This window comes from Taeniopygia guttata, chromosome 21, assembly GCF_048771995.1.
Source record: "Taeniopygia guttata chromosome 21, bTaeGut7.mat, whole genome shotgun sequence".
Lineage (NCBI taxonomy): Eukaryota > Metazoa > Chordata > Aves > Passeriformes > Estrildidae > Taeniopygia > Taeniopygia guttata.
Window position 1 is genome coordinate 6,499,098 of NC_133046.1, and position 18,223 is coordinate 6,517,320.

The 18,223-nt window shown below is 50.3% G+C and overlaps 1 protein-coding gene across 4 annotated transcripts in view; it reads right to left on the reverse strand.

Annotated features, from left to right (window-relative positions):
• Positions 1-18,223, reverse strand: part of UBR4 (ubiquitin protein ligase E3 component n-recognin 4) — an 88,054-nt gene that overhangs the window by 33,388 nt on the left and 36,443 nt on the right. For 2 of the 4 annotated variants that reach the window (XM_030289323.4, XM_030289322.4), the window contains 23 exons: positions 17,818-17,992; positions 17,451-17,588; positions 16,897-17,018; positions 16,227-16,338; positions 15,592-15,722; positions 15,278-15,455; positions 14,990-15,094; positions 14,360-14,497; positions 12,166-12,334; positions 11,265-11,361; positions 10,812-10,919; positions 10,222-10,338; positions 8,358-8,567; positions 7,533-7,682; positions 6,686-6,913; positions 5,909-5,987; positions 4,968-5,210; positions 3,912-4,080; positions 3,272-3,416; positions 2,529-2,614; positions 1,970-2,057; positions 1,415-1,608; positions 107-346 (listed from right to left, as the gene is read on the reverse strand). In XM_030289323.4, coding sequence (XP_030145183.4) covers positions 107-346; positions 1,415-1,608; positions 1,970-2,057; positions 2,529-2,614; positions 3,272-3,416; positions 3,912-4,080; positions 4,968-5,210; positions 5,909-5,987; positions 6,686-6,913; positions 7,533-7,682; positions 8,358-8,567; positions 10,222-10,338; positions 10,812-10,919; positions 11,265-11,361; positions 12,166-12,334; positions 14,360-14,497; positions 14,990-15,094; positions 15,278-15,455; positions 15,592-15,722; positions 16,227-16,338; positions 16,897-17,018; positions 17,451-17,588; positions 17,818-17,992 — 3,422 coding nt within the window. Of the gene's footprint in view, positions 1-106; positions 347-1,414; positions 1,609-1,969; positions 2,058-2,528; positions 2,615-3,271; positions 3,417-3,911; positions 4,081-4,967; positions 5,211-5,908; positions 5,988-6,685; positions 6,914-7,532; positions 7,683-8,357; positions 8,568-10,221; positions 10,339-10,811; positions 10,920-11,264; positions 11,362-12,165; positions 12,335-14,359; positions 14,516-14,989; positions 15,095-15,277; positions 15,456-15,591; positions 15,723-16,226; positions 16,339-16,896; positions 17,019-17,450; positions 17,589-17,817; positions 17,993-18,223 lie in introns of all 4 variants that reach the window. The other 2 variants (XM_041720443.2, XM_072917474.1) reach the window with 1 other exon arrangement.

The window sequence follows — 18,223 nt, forward strand, 5'->3', positions numbered from 1 at the left end:
GGGCTCACACACCTGCACTTGTGGCACTGGTAGACGTTCTGGGGACACACTCAGTGACACACTCAGTGACTCTGGGCACACACACACTGACCCTGGGCTCACACACCTGCACTTGTGGCACTGGTAGACGTTCTCGCCGCAGTTGCCGCACACGCCGGGGTTGGCGGGCACCGAGGCGCTGCAGCGCGGGCACTGCAGGGTCTCGGTGGAGGCCTGGTAGTTCTCGTAGAAGTCGGCGAACTCGATCATCAGGTTGGAGGCCACGATGGGCAGGGGCAGATCGATCTTCACCTCCGTCTGCCCTGGCGTCAGCTGCACCTTCTTGGCCTTGTGCCAGCGGGCCGGCCTGGGGGAGGGACGGGAGGGGAAGGAAGGGAAGAAAAGAAAAGAAAATAAAAGGAAAGGAAAGGATGGTCTTCCAGAGGGAAGTTCCCTCCCCTCCCACGTGTGAGGAAAAGCCAAATGCAACCGTCTCGGCTCCAAATCTCCTTTAACTGGGATGAATGGAGAGCAGTTCTAGGATTCGTTTCCTTAGCTTCTGTATTGACATGATATGTAGCCAGAAATACATTTTAAGCCTTTATCCCCTTCATAGAGAGAGACTGTTTGGGATTAAAGAGCTGTTGATGCCTCATGGAAAAACTTTAATTCTACAGACATTTTCTAGGGATTTTCACCTCCATTTTTTTATTAGTAAGGACATTTGCATGAAAACAGGATATTTATTTCTTAAAGATCTCATCTGCTCCCACTGCTTATTCTCAACCTGAAGTCAGAATCCTCTCTTTGTGACATCATAATCCTCTCCACAGCAGCCACTTGTGATGTCACAGAGGATTAAGACTTCAAATAAGCAATAAGCAGCGGGCACAGATTAATCCCTAAGCCAGAGAGATCTGATTCTGGTGAGAACATCTCAAGAAGTAAGAAGGGGAAGCACATAAGCAGGACTGGCTCCAGACTGAGCAGCGTGTTGAAAAGGAGCCATTTCTGGTAGGTAAAGCAGAGCTGAGAGTGAGACCATCCAACTTCTAATTTTAATTCTACTCTATGGCTTCAAACAAACAATGTTAATGCTTTCAGCATTCCTGGACATGCTGCAAAGTCCAAATCCCTTTGGAGTTGAGCTACCCATGAAGTGCTCTCGGTATTACTACTGGTTCCCACACAATTAAGTCAGGTGCTTAAAAGCGAGCCTGGACAAAACTGGAATCCACAGATTTTACAGACATTTTTCAAGCTTCAGAGGAAATCTGGATCTTTGCTTCAACAATTGTAGGGGATTCAGAACAATCCCACCCAATGTGGGCTGAGAGTGATGAGTAATAGTCTAAAGGAAGAACCTTGGGGAAAAACAAGAAGCCAAGGGAACGAACCAAATTCAGAGACTGCACACAGAACTTGATGAACATACTTGTTCTTCAGCTCCACGATGGCCTGCACTGTCCTGTTGTTGTAGTAGAGGTTGATGGTTCTCACCATCTTGGTTCGTTTCAGGTCTCCAATCTTCACTGTCACCTTGCTGATGGTGTGGCTGCCAATGAGCTTCACCACCTGCTGCGTGGTCGTGTAGCGCGTGTCCACTTTGATGGACGAGAGCTTGATGTACTGGGGAGACAAACCAAGGACACCCCAAAACCTCAGGGGCACAGGAAACCACACCTGTAAAGGGTCTGGATCCCACCACTGGAAAGGTTTTACAGCAGTTAATGCTGGTGTAACGCAGAGCAGCTGGAGCTGTGCCAGGGGAGGGTCAGGGAAGGTTCTTCCCCCAGAGGGTGGTGGGATCCAGGGAATGGGCATGGCCCTGAGGCTATCAGAGCTCCAGGAGCATTTGGACACCACTCCCAGAGATCCCCAGGGTGGGATTGCTGGGATGTCCTGTACACAGCCAGGGGCTGGATTTGATCCTTGTGGGCCCTTTCCAATTGAGGATACTCCATGACTGTGTGATTCCAGGGTTACTTACACAGAAAGGCACCTCGGGGTTGTTGCAGACAAGGCAAGGATCACTCTCCAGGTAGTAGCCATCAAATTCCACGAGCCCAGACAATGTGCTGGAATGAGGGAGCAACACTCACACATGGACCTGGGCATCTGCTGCTTTAAACCCAGGCTACTCGAGCAGAATCACTTTCATTTCCCCCAGTTCCCAGTCCTAATGTGACTGTCACAATGTAAATCACACTGGAAGTAACAGCTTTTAACTAAGCATTTCTATTGTAATTACCAATGGCAAAGGTGGGATCATGAACATAACACTCAAAGTGCAAATCTCTATTCTCCAGCTGGGCCTAAGATTTTGTAACATTTACTGACTGAAAGCAGAAGAGTTCAAGCCAAGCTCTGCTGGCAGGGCACAAAGTCAGGTTTCCATCTGGCAGAAAGGATTCTGCTGCTCTCCCAGGCCCAGCAGGCACAGCACCTCAGCAGGGCCCATCCCCACCACCGTCCCTGGGCATTCCCCACGGCTGGAGCTCAGCTGGAAAGCCCTCCAGAGACATGGATCAAAGGCAGAAGTGACTCACTTGTAGATGTTGGAGTTGGGGTGGTTGGTGAGAATGTGGTTTTGAGTCCGGAGGATCTCTACAGCCTTTTGGGAATATTCCTTCAGCTGAAACACAACCAGGAAAAGGCACTCTTCAAACCAATGCTTTTACTGCTACACAGACACAAATATCCTCATCCTGTGGTGTTCCAGGTCCCCTAGAAGAGGTACACACCACACCCACAGGAATTTTTGTGTTTAAATCGTTACCCAGGTCTTTACACTGATCCTAAAATTTGAGATTTTTGAGGTGCTGTTTGTCAGTGAATCCCTGCAAATGCATGCCAAGATTTGTACAGCATTCCCACTCTTTAAATATATTCATGCAAGAATCAATGGGTCTAGATTATTTTTTCCCAATCCCACGGATCCCCTGAAAGAGGCAACAACTTCCTTTGTTCAAAAATCATGGTTACAATAGATTTCTAGGAGTTTCAATATCAAAAATCTATAAACTGGAGCTGCCAGATCCACAAAATCCTCCTGGGGGAAAGAGCTATTTTTCTCAATAAATAAAAAACTCACCAGCACAATTTCACCCCCAAAACAATAAAATAAAAACCCACACTTCCAAATTCTTTGAAGACTCTGCTTTTTTAAACATTCAAGTTCAAGGAACAATAAAATTTTCCACCAGAAGCTCTTCTGACAGAAAACCTGTCTCAGCTGTATCAAAAATGAGCACCTGGGATGCTGTACCTCCCTTCTGGAATGTCACTGTACCTTTTTCTCAGTCTGCTGTGTTTTCAGGGAGAAGTATCCCAGGAGATCTACAAACTGGGCAGCCTTTCTTCCATAGGCTGGGAGCTCTGGCCAGATGGACCACATGAGATCCAGCAGTAACTCCTGCTGGGACTTGTTGGAGTTCCTGTTGGGGGGATTATAGACAATCAGGGCTCTTGTGCAGAAGGAGAACATAACCTCCAGTCCACCAAACTGGGAAACCATCATCTTGCAGAGTTCACAGAGCTAAATCCCACCATCCCTTGAACCCATCTGTTTTCCAGCACCCCAGAACAAAAGCAGCTGTCCTGCAACAACTGAACAGAGCTCTGAAGGACTCCAGACCCCTAAAGCACTCCTTTCCCCATACAATTCCCAGCTTTTCACTGTGGGAGTCTGGATGTGCCTCAGAAATTCACTTTGCCCACCAACACCTGCTCCTGGTCATGACAGGAGTCAGATTTTGCAGACAGAAATGAAATGCTCCTTGCAGATGACAACTGAGATTGCTGATGGGTAAGTCACAGCTTCCACCTCCAGCCCCAGTAACTGCAAACCAGCGAGGGCAATTCCAGAGAGGCCCAGCACCTGCAGGCTCCTTCAGGGAGAGGCTGTGGCACTGAGCCAGCCCCAGGCTCACCTGTAGATGTGCAGGGCCAGGCAGTGGGCCTGCCACCTCACCGAGGAGGAGTTGGATTCCAGCAGGAAGCAGCGCAGGAACTGGATGAGGGTCTCCTTGTCAGCAAACTTGTTCAGCTGGTTCACCAGGGCCGTACACAGCTGGTCCTCCTGGCTGCCTGAACCCTCACCTAGGGACACAGGGAAGGCTTTAGGGAGAAGACAAATGCAGCACCTCACAGGCAGGCCATTCTCCTATTTCAGAGAGTCAGGATAATAAATTATTACGTTTCAGGTAAAAGAAATTTTAACATTCCTGTCTTTTTCAAAAATATAACCCAGGACTCGTGACTGCAGTTTTTTCCTGACTAACAGGAAAAAAGCTGCAGGAAAACTTGCCAGTGAGGACGTGAGAAATGTGCTACACATCCTGATAAAAAGAAAAGGACTGACCATGAGGCAATGAAAAGACTCACAGAGAACCATCTGATGGTGAAAGCCAAAGCGGTTCCTTGAAGAAAAGCCAAGAGAGAATTTATGCCCGTGACTTTTATAGGGAAGCTTAATTACTTTCCCAGGACTGTGGATATTCATTAAGCAGCAGCCCTGGCTCCAGCAGAGCTTCCAAGGCAGCCAGAGGAAACAAGTCTGAACACAATCACTGCAGAGCACAGCTAACTGGGTGTGCATCCCCAGGATTTGTTTTAATCCTCGTGAGCCTTTCAGCCTCCTACAACCCAGGACAGGCAAGTTACGTGGAAGCTGCTTCATCACTAGATTAGGTAACACCATTAGAAAACTTCAAACCCACTCAAGGCAATAAACACAGTGGGTTTGGGATGTCCTCAGCACGTGATTTCAGCCCAACTCTCAGGACACGCTGCTTCACCTTAGTCCCACCTACACATGAGAAAACTGCTCCTCTCTCCTGATTGTGGCTGTGGGCGCCTTGCCACAAACCATGACCCTTTCCCAACAGCAGGATTTATCATCCAGTTCTTTCTAAACAGGGTAAAAGAGGCTGTGAAGAGCAGACTTGCTCCCTAAAACCACAGGACAGGGCCTGGCTGCCCCTCACCCTCTCGCTCCTTCTCCTTTTCCTCCTTCTTGCTCTTTTTGGTGGAGGATTTGCTCTGTGCTGCCGCCTGCCCGGAGCCAGATGCTGCAGGAGCAGAGGTGGAAGAGGTGCTGGAAGCTCCAGAGGATGAAGCCACAGACAGCACTTTGCTGCCACACAGAGCACAAGACAACAGCTGCAGGAGAACCGGGGACACTCCTTCGTCTACCAGGAAGCTGACTTGGAGCAGGAAATACAGAACAGCTGCGGAAGAAAGGAGAAAATGTTTGAATCACACAATCATGGAACATCCTGAGCTGGAAAAAGCCCACAGGGATTGAATCCAACCCTGGCCCTGCACACACCCCCCAGCAATCCCACCCTGGGCATTCCTGGAAGCCTTGTCCAAACGCTTCTGGAGCTCTGGCAGCCTCGGGGCTGTGCCCATTCCCTGGGGAGCCTGGGCACTGCCCAGCACCCTCTGGGAAGAACCTTTCCCTGATACTCAGCCTAACCCTGCCCTGACACAGCTGCATGCCACAAAAGCCTGAATTAAAAAAAGAAAAGAAAGAAAGAAAGAAGAATAAAAAAAGCCCCAGCCTAAACCAAAAGCATTTGTACACAAGAACCAAACTCCCAGAACTGTCCTCTCCCTGCACCCCAGAGGCCTAACATTGGGGTACACCAGGTACAGGGGCTCATCCCAAATTAACCTCTGGGACAATGGCAGCACAAGCAAGAGAACACAGATCTCCTGTTCCTCTATCCATTACACCATATTTTGCTCTTTAGCCAAAGATCAGATGCAATTAGGGCACTGGGATAATTAGTACTGGAAACAGTTCAGTCCTATCAAAACGCTCAGCTGTGTCTCCCCTTCTCTGCTGAGCTTCTCCATCTGAGCCACCTCGATCCAACCACGACACCACTGCTCCCCCAAACCCTGCAGAGGCAGAACTCACAGTCATCCTTGATGCAGAATTTCTGCCAGTTCACTGTCCTCTGCGTGGCAATCTCTGCACAAGCCTTCAAATGTTCCATCTGCAGGCACAAAGGGATGGGGTCAAAGAGCACGTCAGCATTCACCAACACCACTCCAAGGCCCCTGTCGGAATCTGAGGTATTGATGATTCTGAGATTGTAGAAAGTCTCTGTCTTTCTGCCCCGTTGCCAAAGAATAAGCCATAATTTGTCTGTGCTGTTTTCAAGGTTGTTTATTCTGTTTATCTCTAACATGTTCTGCTGCCCTGCCGCAGCTCTGTCCTGCAGGGCAGCGTGTGGGGCTCTGCCCTCAGTGGGATGGTACAAACATTGAATACCAGAAACTCCCTGTGCTGGATTTACAATAATGTGCCAATATCTGTCACCTACGTTGGACAGTGTGTCCCCAGCCTAAACCAACAGAAAAATGCCAACACCACAGTGAAACATGGAGGGCATGAAGAAGGAGAAAAAGGACAAGGCACACCCAATTTCCTCCATCTTGTCCCCTTTGAGTTACTAATCTAGAATCCTAAAATTTTACTTTTGCACCCGTGCCACACTTAATTATTACTCTTATCAAACACTCAGAGCTGGTAATTGATCCTGTAAGATTGAAAACTCTTTTCCATGGGCAGAGATCACAGCCAGTGTCTCTGGGGGCTCTGTCCAGGGGGTTCCTGACCCTGCCAGGGTCCCAGGGCAGCCAGAGGGAAGCTCTGGATTCCCTCAGGCCCCTTCCCTGCTCCTGCCCTTACCAGGGAGATCAGGGTGTCGTACTGCAGGGCAGAGCCCGAGCTGGCTGTCACCACGCTGGCCCTCAGGAAGATGCCCTGCTCCTCCAGCAGCTTCTTGATGCCCCTCACGTGCGAGTCCAGCGTGTGCAGGTCCCGCAGCTGCCGGTACTTGTCCTTGGAGCCGCAGATGAAGAGCAGCAGCTTGCGCACCTGCCGGCGCACGAACGGCGTCTGCTGGATCATCAGGTACTGCAGGGGGAAGCCAGGGCACAGTGAGCTCACCAGGGCCACCAAAAGTGAGAAAAGTGAGTGTTTTCTTCCAAAAAGTAAACAGATGGGAAATGAGTTCATCCAGCTTGAAGGTGCTGTGAGTCCCAGGCAGAAGAAACACTGCACAGCAACTCTGCACCGCTTGCTGGAAACCATCCCTTGTCATCTCCAACCTCAAATCAACACCCAACCAAGGCTAATTAAGAAATCCTAACTCATCCTTGTGTAAATATAAGATAACTCGTTATGTAAAGTAGGAAGCAAACTGAGACAAATATCTTCCTGATTTCTTTTTCAAGGCCCAAGTACCAACAGCTGAGCATGATGTTACATTTTTCCATCTCACAGCAGGTTTTGTCTCTAAGCTTTGTAGCAGCAACCACTGAGTTCCAAGAAATATTCCTCATTTTTCATGTGTTTTCCTACAGATTCCTGTTCAGGAATACACAAAGCCAACCTTCTTTCACCTTCTTTCAAGGGGATTAAAAATACAAGATGGAGCTGAGATCAGCTCTGGAAAAGCTGTTCTCTCCCATGAAAGAAATCATTATTGGAGTTTTCTTATGAAAATCTGCAGGTATATCATGTTATTGCTTACCTCAGACAAAAAGTAGAACCAGGAGTGATCAAAGATGGGCGGGGGGATGCGGGAGTTTGTGTCTGCAATCTTCTTGATCTGGTAGGGCAGGCGCAGCACCATCTCTGTCAGGAGCTGAGTGTAGGCCTCAAAAACATCTGCAGCATGGCCCTGGCAGCAAGAGAAATCCCTCAGGCCCTGAGCACACCCAGTGTGCTGCCATGATGAATGACAAGGTGCTTTGATGATTTTTTAAAAACAAGGGATTTCTGCCCCATTCAGCCCAAAGAATGTTCCAAAATGATGAATAAGAACCTGCACAAGGCCTTGAACTGGATGGCAGCTGTAGGATGCACTAAGCTAATCCGGAGTAATAAAGCAGTTCAACCCAGGAGCTTTCAGCTTAGGAGACATTTTTACATTTAATCAGGCTTTTTGCACTGCACCTGCACGAACACCAAACCATGGCATAATGGCACCACAGCGGTGGAACAAGCCTAGGAATTACTGTGGAAATTCCCATCCACCATTCCACTTCCTTGGCACACCAAGTTCAGGAATTCTGCCTGCCAAGCACAGGGAGTCATGGGCTGGAGGCAGCTTCCCTTCAGCATGATTAACAACTCCTCCAGGAACAGCTCCACAGAACTCCTGGGCTAGGAGTGCACCAAGGGATGCAGTGAGAGACGGGAGAGATGCTGGGCTGCCCTGTGAGAACTCGCAGCACTCCCAGCTGTAACTTTCTGCTAGAAGATGGATTTTGGTTGCTCTCCTGAGGGCAAACTCCTTGTGCAGGGCTCTGTGCAGCCTCCTCCCTGCATGCTCCCAGCACAGGGCAGGACTCACCTTCACATACTGGCGGAGGAAAAAGGGGCTCATGTCAGGAGGAGAGGATGTGGTGTGAGGCTTCAGCAGCTGGCTGGTGGCCACAGGCTCCTCGTCGTTCTGCTGGCTCTTCCAGTACTCCAGCAGGGACTTGAGCACGTGCAGACAGTAATCAACAGCACCAGAGCTCAGCAAGGCAGCTGCCGTGGCACTGGAGATCAGGGAGGAAGCCTGGAACAGAGGGAAGGAGCTGGATCAGGAACACACCTGGGAACCTGCAGTGGGGAGAGCTGGGGCAGCCCTGAACACCTGCTGACAGTGTGGCCAAGAGAGCAGGTTTGGATGAAACTTTGCAGGCAGCTTTTAAGTTTGGGGTTTGTTTGAGGTTGGGGTTTTTGGGGTTTTTTTTTTGTGTTTATGAAAAGCAACTCAAATATTTACAGAGACTCTTTTGAACAAGTGCTTAGTAAAGGGAAACAAATAAAATCTCCTCTTAAGTCTAATCTCCCCTCGACACATGTGCCAGAGGCCACTCTGCTGTGGATTAGACGACTAGGGCTTTTTTCCCTTCTTTTTTTTTTTTTTTAAAGTTGGGATTTCTATTTGTTTATCTGGGATTTGGCCAGCTGGGCGTGAATCCTGGTAGAGAAAGAGTCCCTGTTGCAGCTGCCGCTCACAGGCTCTGCTCCACCCAGGTATTGCTCCACCTGCATTCTGCAAGACGAGGAGCTTTGATTTCTGTGGGAAGCTCAAGTGAGTAACAAAGGCTGGAGAAAAAGCTACTGTAAATAAAACTATTAAAGCAGCCCTGTAAATCCAAACAAACCCCACAGCTCATAAGCTCATTAAAATTTGATGCAGTTCAGACTAAATTTTTTAACCTCTATGCTTTTTTATTAATCTCCTTCCCACCACACATACTGCTTTTTATGCCTTATTACTGTACCTTTTAGCAACAAATATCTAAGGAATCCTCTTAGCGACTTTTACGTTGACACAGCAGCATATTGCTTTCCAATAATCACATTACAAATCCTCTTTAACCCCTTCAGCACTGGCGAGATGCAAGGGAAAAATCTGCCAGACCATTTTAAGTAACATCATTAATGTGCTGCCCTGAGCTCAGTCTGGAACCATGCACAAAATAAGAGCATCCAATTGTCTTTACACAGCTGCTTCCTCCAGCCCCAGTTTCAAAACTCTTTTTCCACAAGAATTCAGTAACATTGTATGTTCCCTATGCATTTTTCCAAAGCCCTCTCACAGATTTTTCAGTTTTACACCTGCTATTTCAGTGAGCAGTTTTTAGATCGTCTCTGATGAACAGAAGCCCCCCAAGCACATAATGGATTCCCAGAATAGTTTGGGTTGGAAGGGACCTAAAAGTTCATCCCATTCCATCCTCTGCCACAGGCAGGGACACCTTCCACTATCCCACATTGCTCCATGCTGTGGCCAACCTGGCCTTGGACACTTCCAGGGATCCAGGGGCAGCCACAGCTTCTCTGGGAAATCTCCACCCTCACAGGGAAGAATTTCTTCCCAATATCTTACCTAAATTTCCCCTCTTTCAGTCTGATCCATTCCTCCTTGTCCTGCCACTGCAGCTCCTGATGAAAAGTCCCTTTCTGTCTTTCCTGCAGCCCCTCGTGGGCTCTCCACACAACCTTCTCTTCTCCAGGCTGAACATTCCCAACTCTCCCAGCCTGTCTCCACAGGGGAGGTGCTCCCCTGAGCAAGTCCGTGATCTCCTCTGCACTTGCTCCAACAATTATTCTCATGCTGAGAACACCAGAGCTGTGTGCAGTGTTCCAGGTGGGGTCTTGTGAGAGCTGAGTAAAGGGGGAGAAAATCATCCCCTGACAAGGCAATTTGGAGAATGTACCTCACAAATGGAAGTCTTGGATCCTGACTTGGTCCTGGACATGAAGACACTGAGCAGCCTCATCACCACCAAGTGCACCTCGTTCACAGGGGAGCGCTCGTTCTTCTTGGACACATCCTGCAGGAAAAGACACACCCTGCTTGCTCAGTCCCAGAGCTGAGCAGTGTCCCAAGCCTCTCAAGTCAGTGCTCTGATCCTCTGGAAGCATTTCTAATTTAAGCTCAAGCAATAGGCAAAGGCAGCACAAATGCCTCAACAGAAGGGTAGGCAGAGGCCTGGCTGCCAGAAAACAGTCCCACACAGATGAAAAGCTTCAAATGTCAATCATGCATTTAGTGATCATGGCTCTTCTGAGTTTAATTCCAGCAAAACAAATTTTCATGCTCACTTGTGGATGTCAGACCCAGGAAACAGTGGGAGTTCCACTCATGTCATTTTCTACCTTACGTGAAAGGAGGCAAGAGGAATAAACTGCCTGAACACAACCACACAGCAATGTTTCTGTGACTTCCAAGCATTTAATTCCTCCAAAGAAAGAAACCCTGTCTAGAAGGAGCAAATTCAGAGCATGAGCCCACACTGCACTTTACCTTTTTGTCCATGCCCAGCTCTGCAATCAGCTGGGACAGAAGGTTATCCAAAGCTCCCTTGTCTTTCTCATCATCTCCATCTAGGTCTGTTGTGAGCATCAGAATAACCTGGGAAGAGCAGTCAGAGAATTATTAGAGGGCAGGTTCCACATTATCATTATATGTGTTCTTTCCCAAATCCAGCCTGTGCCTCACATCCTAATATCAACATTCAGCAAACACCCACAAGACCTTCCCAAACACATTGGAGCTCGAGGACTGGAGCCCTCAGGCTCCTCAGTCAGCTGTAAAGTCACACTGAGAAAGGGCACAAGCCCAGCAAAAACCTGTGGTAAGGAATGCTTTGCAACAGATGGATTCACACTGTGACCGGGCAAGAAGGAGAAAAGCACAAATGGAAACCAGAGATTGAACTGTTTGATTTGGGCTTAACTCTGAGCCCTCCTCACTCACCTGCATGTAAGGGATGGCCCGGACCCCTCCCACGTTCCTCAGCTGGGGGAGATTCTGCAGCAGCCGCTCCAGCAGCATCAGCCTCACCATGTGCAGCCTGGGGATTCAGAGCCAGCAGTCAGACACAGCACAGGACACACCACACCCAGCAGGGTCTCCAAGCTGCCCCAGAAACCCCAAGCCACCGAATCCTCCCAGGGAGGAGAGAACTTGCTCTGACTTCACGGGGGAGCAATGCCAAGGATGCAGAGCGCCTCTGACAATGGAGACACACTGCCCAGGCCTGGCCACCTGGGGATTGCAACTGTATGGGAACATCCTGCAAATCAGCTCCACACTGCCCTGGAGCAGGGACTGAGCACCTGCTCCCACAGATTAAAAACTGCCCGTGCACCCAAAGGACACTTGCATATGTTTTTGTCCTAACAGGGAATTTCACAGGCTCCCAAGATTTCAGTGATTCCGTGTTAACTAGATTCATGCAGCACTTTTTCATCACTTCCTAGAGGCAGCAGTTTTGTGGGACACACGCTGGGTGTGTTTATCACACCACACGATGACTGCACAGAGGGTGCACTGCCCAGGCTCCCCACGGAATGGGCACAGCCCCGGGGCTGCCAGAGCTCCAGGAGCGTTTGGACAACACTGGGGTGAAGAGGGTGGGATTGTTGGGATGTCTGTGCAGAGCCAGGGGTTGGACTGGATGATATTTGTGGGTCCCTTCCACCCATTCCATGTTTTTGCAGTGGCAGTTTGCTCTAGTCTGTGTTTCTGACTTTCCACTTTGGGTACCCAGCAGTCACAAATGGTGCTCCTGGAACTGCAGCCCCGCAGCCCCCTCCTCTGCAAACATCCCCCAGAGCACAGCTCTTCTTCCTGAAGAGGAAACAAAGCCTCTTGCCTGTTGCTGGTGTGGACGTCCCCCTCTGCCTCCCCTTCCCCCTCGGAGCCCTCTCCCTCCTGCTGGCCCGTGGTGGTGCTGATGGCTCCTGTGCTGGAGCTGACGCTGCCCGGCCCCGCCGGGTGCCCCTCGGCCGTGGTGTCCCCGTAGGCGCTGCTCCGGCCAGACACTGGCAAGGGAAAACAGGGAAACACAACGTCAGCAACTCAACGAGCACCTTCCCTGCTTCCTATCCACCAGAACAGCTGAGCTGCGCTTTGCAATCAATCCTGGTTCAAAGGAGATGCTGGCTTTGGTTCTCTTCTCAAAGCCAAAAGAGAGGCTGAGGATGCATTTGTAGAAATCTTTTCTTTGCCACCCTCATCTTTGTGGCCCAAACTGAACTGGTCCCACAGCAGTAATTCAAACTCAGTCAGACAATGCTTGGATGGGCAGTGCAGACATACAGACAATTTTTAATAGGAGTCTGTGATTATTTTTCCTGGGTATCAGTCCCAAACTAAAAAGAGAGGAATGAATCCTATCTCATCCAAACTTAACCAGCAGCATAGTGAATTGTCTCAGTCTTGCTCTCGGCATTCTGAGAGGCAAAGGCTCTGGGGAGACCTTGCTGTGGCCTCCCATACCTTATAGAGTACTGGGTACTTATGAAAAGGAGGGACAGGGACTTTTTATATGGGGAGAGAGTGACAGGACCAGGGGCAGTGACTTTAAGCTGAACAAGGGCAGAATCAGATGGGATATTAGGAGGAAATTCTTTACTCAGAGGGTGATGAAGCCCTTGCACAGGTTGTCCAGAGAAGCTGTGGCTGCCCCATCCCTGGAAGTGTCCAAGGCCAGGTTTGACAGGGCTTGGAGCAACCTGAGATGGTGGAAGGTGTGCCTGCCTTGGGGTTGGTACAGGATGATCAGTAAGGTCCCTTCCCACCCAAACCATTCTGGGATTCAATGACTCTGTTATTACAGAGTAGCAAAATCTGCTGCAGGTTCCACACTTCCAGAGAACCACAAAAGGCAGACAACATTCCATGTGTGGGCACTGGGGCAGAACCCACGAAACGACGGATGGCAGCAGCCACTGGGAACTGAGATTCCCTCTGTGCCAGAGGTCACCCGCATGTTCCCATGTGGGCAAGACTGTGGCAGCAAGGGTGCGGCAGGGAGGGAGCAGGGAGGGAGCAGGGATGCAGCAGAGGGTGCAGCAGGGAGGGAGCAGGGATGCAGCAGGGAGGGAGCAGGGGGTGCAGCAAGGGGCGCAGCAGGGGATGCAGCAGGGGATGCAGCAGGGAGGGAGTAGAGGGTGCAGCAGGGGCGCAGCAGGGGCGCAGCAGGGGGTGCAGCAGGGGGCGCAGCAGGGAAGGAGCAGGGATGCAGCAGGGTTGCAGCAGGGGTGCAGCAGGGAGGGAGCAAAGGGTGCAGCAAGGGGTGCAGCAGGGGCGCAGCAGGGGTGCAGCAGAGGTGCAGCAGGGGCACAGCAGGGGTGCAGCAGGGGATGCAGCAGGGAGGGAGCAGGGGTGCAGCAGAGGTGCAGCAGGGGCACAGCAGGGGCGCAGTAGAGGGTGCAGCAGGGGTGCGGCAGGGGTGCAGCAGGGAGGGAGCAGGGGGTGCAGCAGGGGCGCAGCAGGGATGCAGCAGGGATGCAGCAGGGAGGGAGCAGAGGGTGCAGCAGGGGTGCAGCAGGGAGGGAGCAGAGAGGGAGCAGAGAGGGAGCTGAGAGGGAGCAGAGAGGGAGCAGAGGGTGCAGCAGAGGCTCAGCAGGGATGCAGCAGGGGCGCAGAAGGGGCTCAGCAGGGGCGCAGCAGGGGTGCAGCAGGGATGCAGCAGGGGTGCAGCAGGGAGGGAGCAGGGGGTGCAGCAGGGGTGCAGTAGGGGTGCAGCAGGGGCGCAGCAGGGGAGCAGCAGGGAGGGAGCAGGGAGGGAGCAGGGAGGGAGCAGAGGGCGCAGCAGGGGCTCAGCAGGGGTGCAGCAGGGAGGGAGCAGAGGGCGCAGCAGGGGCGCAGCAGAGGGTACAACAAGGGGTGCAGCAGAGGGTGCAGCAGGGATGCAGCCGGGGCGCAGCAGGGGTGCAGCAGGGGCACAGCAGGGGAGCAGCAGAGGTGCAGCAGGGAGGGAGCAGAGGGTGCAGCAGGGGGTGCAGCAGGGACTCAGCAGGAGCGCAGCAGGGCTCAGCAGGGGCTCAGCAGGGCTCACTCACCGCTGTGCTCCCCGGCCACCGAGTCCACGGCGCTGCCGCCGCTCTCCGAGCCCACGCTGCCGCCGTGCTCCGCGGGTGATGTCCGCAGCGTGGAGCCGTCCGTGGCCGCCGTGCTGCCCTCGTCGTCGGAGGCTGGAGCTAAGAGAATAAAGAGAGCTGTTACAAGTAAAAACACTGCCTGGGAACAACTGCAAACGACGCTCGTGCTACCAGGGAAAGGCTGCAGGGACTGGGCTTGGGGTCTGGGGACAGCTCCAATGGAAAGGGAGCCTGGGGGTGACCAGCAGGACAGTTAAAGCAGTGGAGGGGAGATATCCCGAGAGGAAAGCTTCTCTATCAAACAAACAGGCATGCACAGTTATTTAAAGAACAATGTCTGGTTGGTTATAAATGCAAGGGAAATACAGCACATGCTTTGTTTTGTCCGCTTTAGTTTAAAGAGAGGAAATAACTTCCTCAGAAGTCTACAGCGAGAGTCAATCAAAGCAGGAAAAAGCTGTAAGTACACTCGCAAAAATACAAGAAGCCAATAGTAATCACTGGCTCTTCCAAACCATATTTGCAAACCAATTTTAAGGCATTACTTAGGTCAAAATCTGAAACAGAAGATGCCTTGCAGTGAACAGTTACCTGATGCTGTTGTGTCTGAGAGCGTTCCAGCGTCGAGAGAGGAGGAGCTGGGAGCTTGGCCGGACAGTCCTAAGCTCTGCAGTCCAAGGGCACTGCTGCTGCTCCCTGCAAGCAGAGAACTAGCTATGAGCATCTTTCATTTGAGAGAATGAAGATAACTCTGGCACTTTTTTGTACATTTCATAGTTCTGCTGTCATTCGGTCACTTGTGATGACACCAAGAGCTTTGCCTCATTTCTTTCCCAGTTTTCATCCCCTTTTTGCCTGCCAAGAGTGCCCACATCTGACCTTGCTGATCTTGTTGCAGGCTCAGGGCAATAGCCAACTCCACCATTGTCTCATCATCTGCATCTGGAGGGATATCCAGCATTGGAGGGAAGCCCTCTGCTCCAGCCAGGAGAGCCTCCAGAGGAGAAGGATTCCCATTGTTCACATTCTCAGAAGTCTCCAGAACCATGGATTCGGACTGTGGAGGGGAAACACAGTGAGATCTTTCCCCAGACCACCACCAGTAAGGGATCACTACAAACAGGTTCATAAGAACTAAATTAGCTCAAGTCCTGGCACACTTCAAAGGCTCCAAGGAGAAGCTCTGGACTCACCACCATCTCAAAGTCCCCGTGATCCACCTCGCTCTGCTCCTGGCTCTCCTGTCGGATGTGCTCTCCATTTGCTATCCCAGAGCTCTGCAGCTTGTCTTCTGCGTCGTCATCATCATCATCATCCTTATCTCCTGAGTGGCAAAGCAGGAGTTCATAAATGCACAGCTCCTCATCCCATCCCAAACAAGGCAGTTAATGCTGGGGAAAAACCCAAGCTACCCTCAGTTACCAAGAGACTCCCTGACACACAATTTGTTTCAATACTGAAAAACCTCTCTTGGACGGAGCTCTGACAATTTTCATCTGCACACGTCTTTAATGTGCACTGATTTATTAGAACCTGAAAACATGCATAGCAATACTAACTCTAGATTACTGATCTCTAGATAAAATGATCAGATTTTCCTGTCGCTGAAAGGGGAATATCTCAGAGAGATCTCTTTTGTGAATCCCGAAGTATCAATGAAAAGGTGAGAGTTTATTAAACAAAAAGTGGTATAAGAGAGCAAAAGAAAGGAAAGAAGCTGATTTTAGTATTTTTTAGTCTCGGTTTATAACAAGACCACTTAATTTTCTTGTCCTTTCAGAGCAGTCAAGAGCCATGCAGGTTTAAGCAGAGGGATGCCCTGGCGTACCCATGGGGGTGTTGCTGCGGGGGGACGATGGCAGGGTCACGTGGCGCCGCTTGTTCCGGGGTCTCAGCACCCTGATCAAAGCTTGCTTGCAGGAAAAGCTCACTGCTGGGTCCTGCAGGGTGAACAGTCCATCATTACACTCCTTAACTTCCAAGTCCTTTTTCACAGCATTTGGAAAGATGGCTAAAAATACACTTGTGACTCTTGTCAGTCATGGTTCATGTAGGACATGAGTCAACTCCCACAAAGCACCACACTTGTAATTCCACATGCAGCACATGACAAACATTACCAGATCACAAGGAGAGAGGGAGAATTCTCCTTTGTTCACTTCTGGCTGGGTGTTTTTGGCAGTATTTTGTGTTTGTACTATGTATTCACCCACATTCATTTTTTTTCCCGTTACAGAATCATGGAAACATTTAGGTTGAAAAAGCCCTCTGAGATCAAGCCCAGCCATAAACCCAACACTGCCAATCCCCCATACCCATGTCCCAAAGTGCCACATCTACACTTTTAAACCCCTCCAGGGGTGGGGACTCAGCCACTGTTCTGGGCAGCCTGTGGCAGGCTGGAACACCCCTTCCACAAAGAAATTTTTCCAGATGTCCAACCTAAACCTCCCCTGGTGCAATTAGAGGCTGAGGCAGGGCAGAGCAAGGTGACATACTGGGCAAAGTAACATCTGCATGTAGATCTTGGATGCAGTATGGATACAGTCCAGCTCACACGTGCAGTATCCATGGATAATATCCACCAAAGCATTGACTGTGGCTTCAACATGAGTGAGACCTAGCAGGAATAAAAGCAGGACTGAAATCAGCTCTCTGTATTTCAGTACAGAGTGAGGCACTGCAGGAAGCATCTTTTGTTTGCAGACTTCAAGGCACAATGGTAACAGCACAAATATATTGATTTTCAATCCAGACTGAGCCAGTCTTGTCTGTCTGATGGAATATTGTGAACTCCATACACCAGCACCACTGAATATCCTCTCAACACCACCCACGAAGACCAATGTGGGTAAATCAATCATCAGTCCCTTCTTCCTGGCACAATACACGTGCCCCTGAACAAAAGCTTTGAAGCAGAATCTGCAGCTCCACATCACAAAGCCCTCAGTGCAGCACTAGCATTGAAAAGTCATGTTCTCTGCTCACAAACTTGAAACAGGCCCCTCCAGAAGCCACAGGCTAACCAACAGCAAAGGAAAAACTCTCCCACCTGGCAGGCAGGCAGGGGCCAGGAAGGCGTTTTTGGGTTTTGATGCATGGAGCTTCCAGAAGTGGTTCACCAGCTGGGTAATGAAGGTGCAGCCCTCTCCTTCCGTGTGCTTCTGGGCCTCCTGCCCTTCTTCACTCTCTGCACAGATTAAAAAACACCTCTCAGAAATGTGCAGGGGAAAACCTTAATGAGGGTAACACCAAGTTTATTTGAAATGGCTTTTTTCAGAGGCTTTGATGTTCTCATCAGCAGGATATCACACACCTACCAAATGTGTCAGAACCAGTCTCTGCCACTCCAAACCCAACACCCAGCACAGCTTCAATTATCACAACAGAAACTTAGAGAAAATTACAGACTTATCTACCTGTTTCCAGCTGTGGCAGCTTTGATTCTGTGTAGTGGACCAGATTGTTGGGTCTCATAATAGCAATGGATCGAGCAGTGATGACCAGTCTCTGGAATACCTCGGGATCAAGGTCCTTTCCTTCTTTGCTTGAGGAAGTCAAATACTGAATGGCTTTGCTTAGCAGTGCTTGATCCTGTAGAGTGAGAGATAACACAGGCAAAGAAAAACAACTGACTGCAGCACAAGAAAGCAGCTGAAGCACAGTCATGGGACAGATCCTGGAGAAATCTGGCACCTATCATCTAAAGAAGGGCAAGCAACGCTAACAGGTCACAGAATCACAAAACTCTGGTGAAACAGAAAAGCCAGCAGGGCAGGCAGCAGGAGCTAAAGGGAGAGGGGACAGGAGGTTTGTGCTGCATGG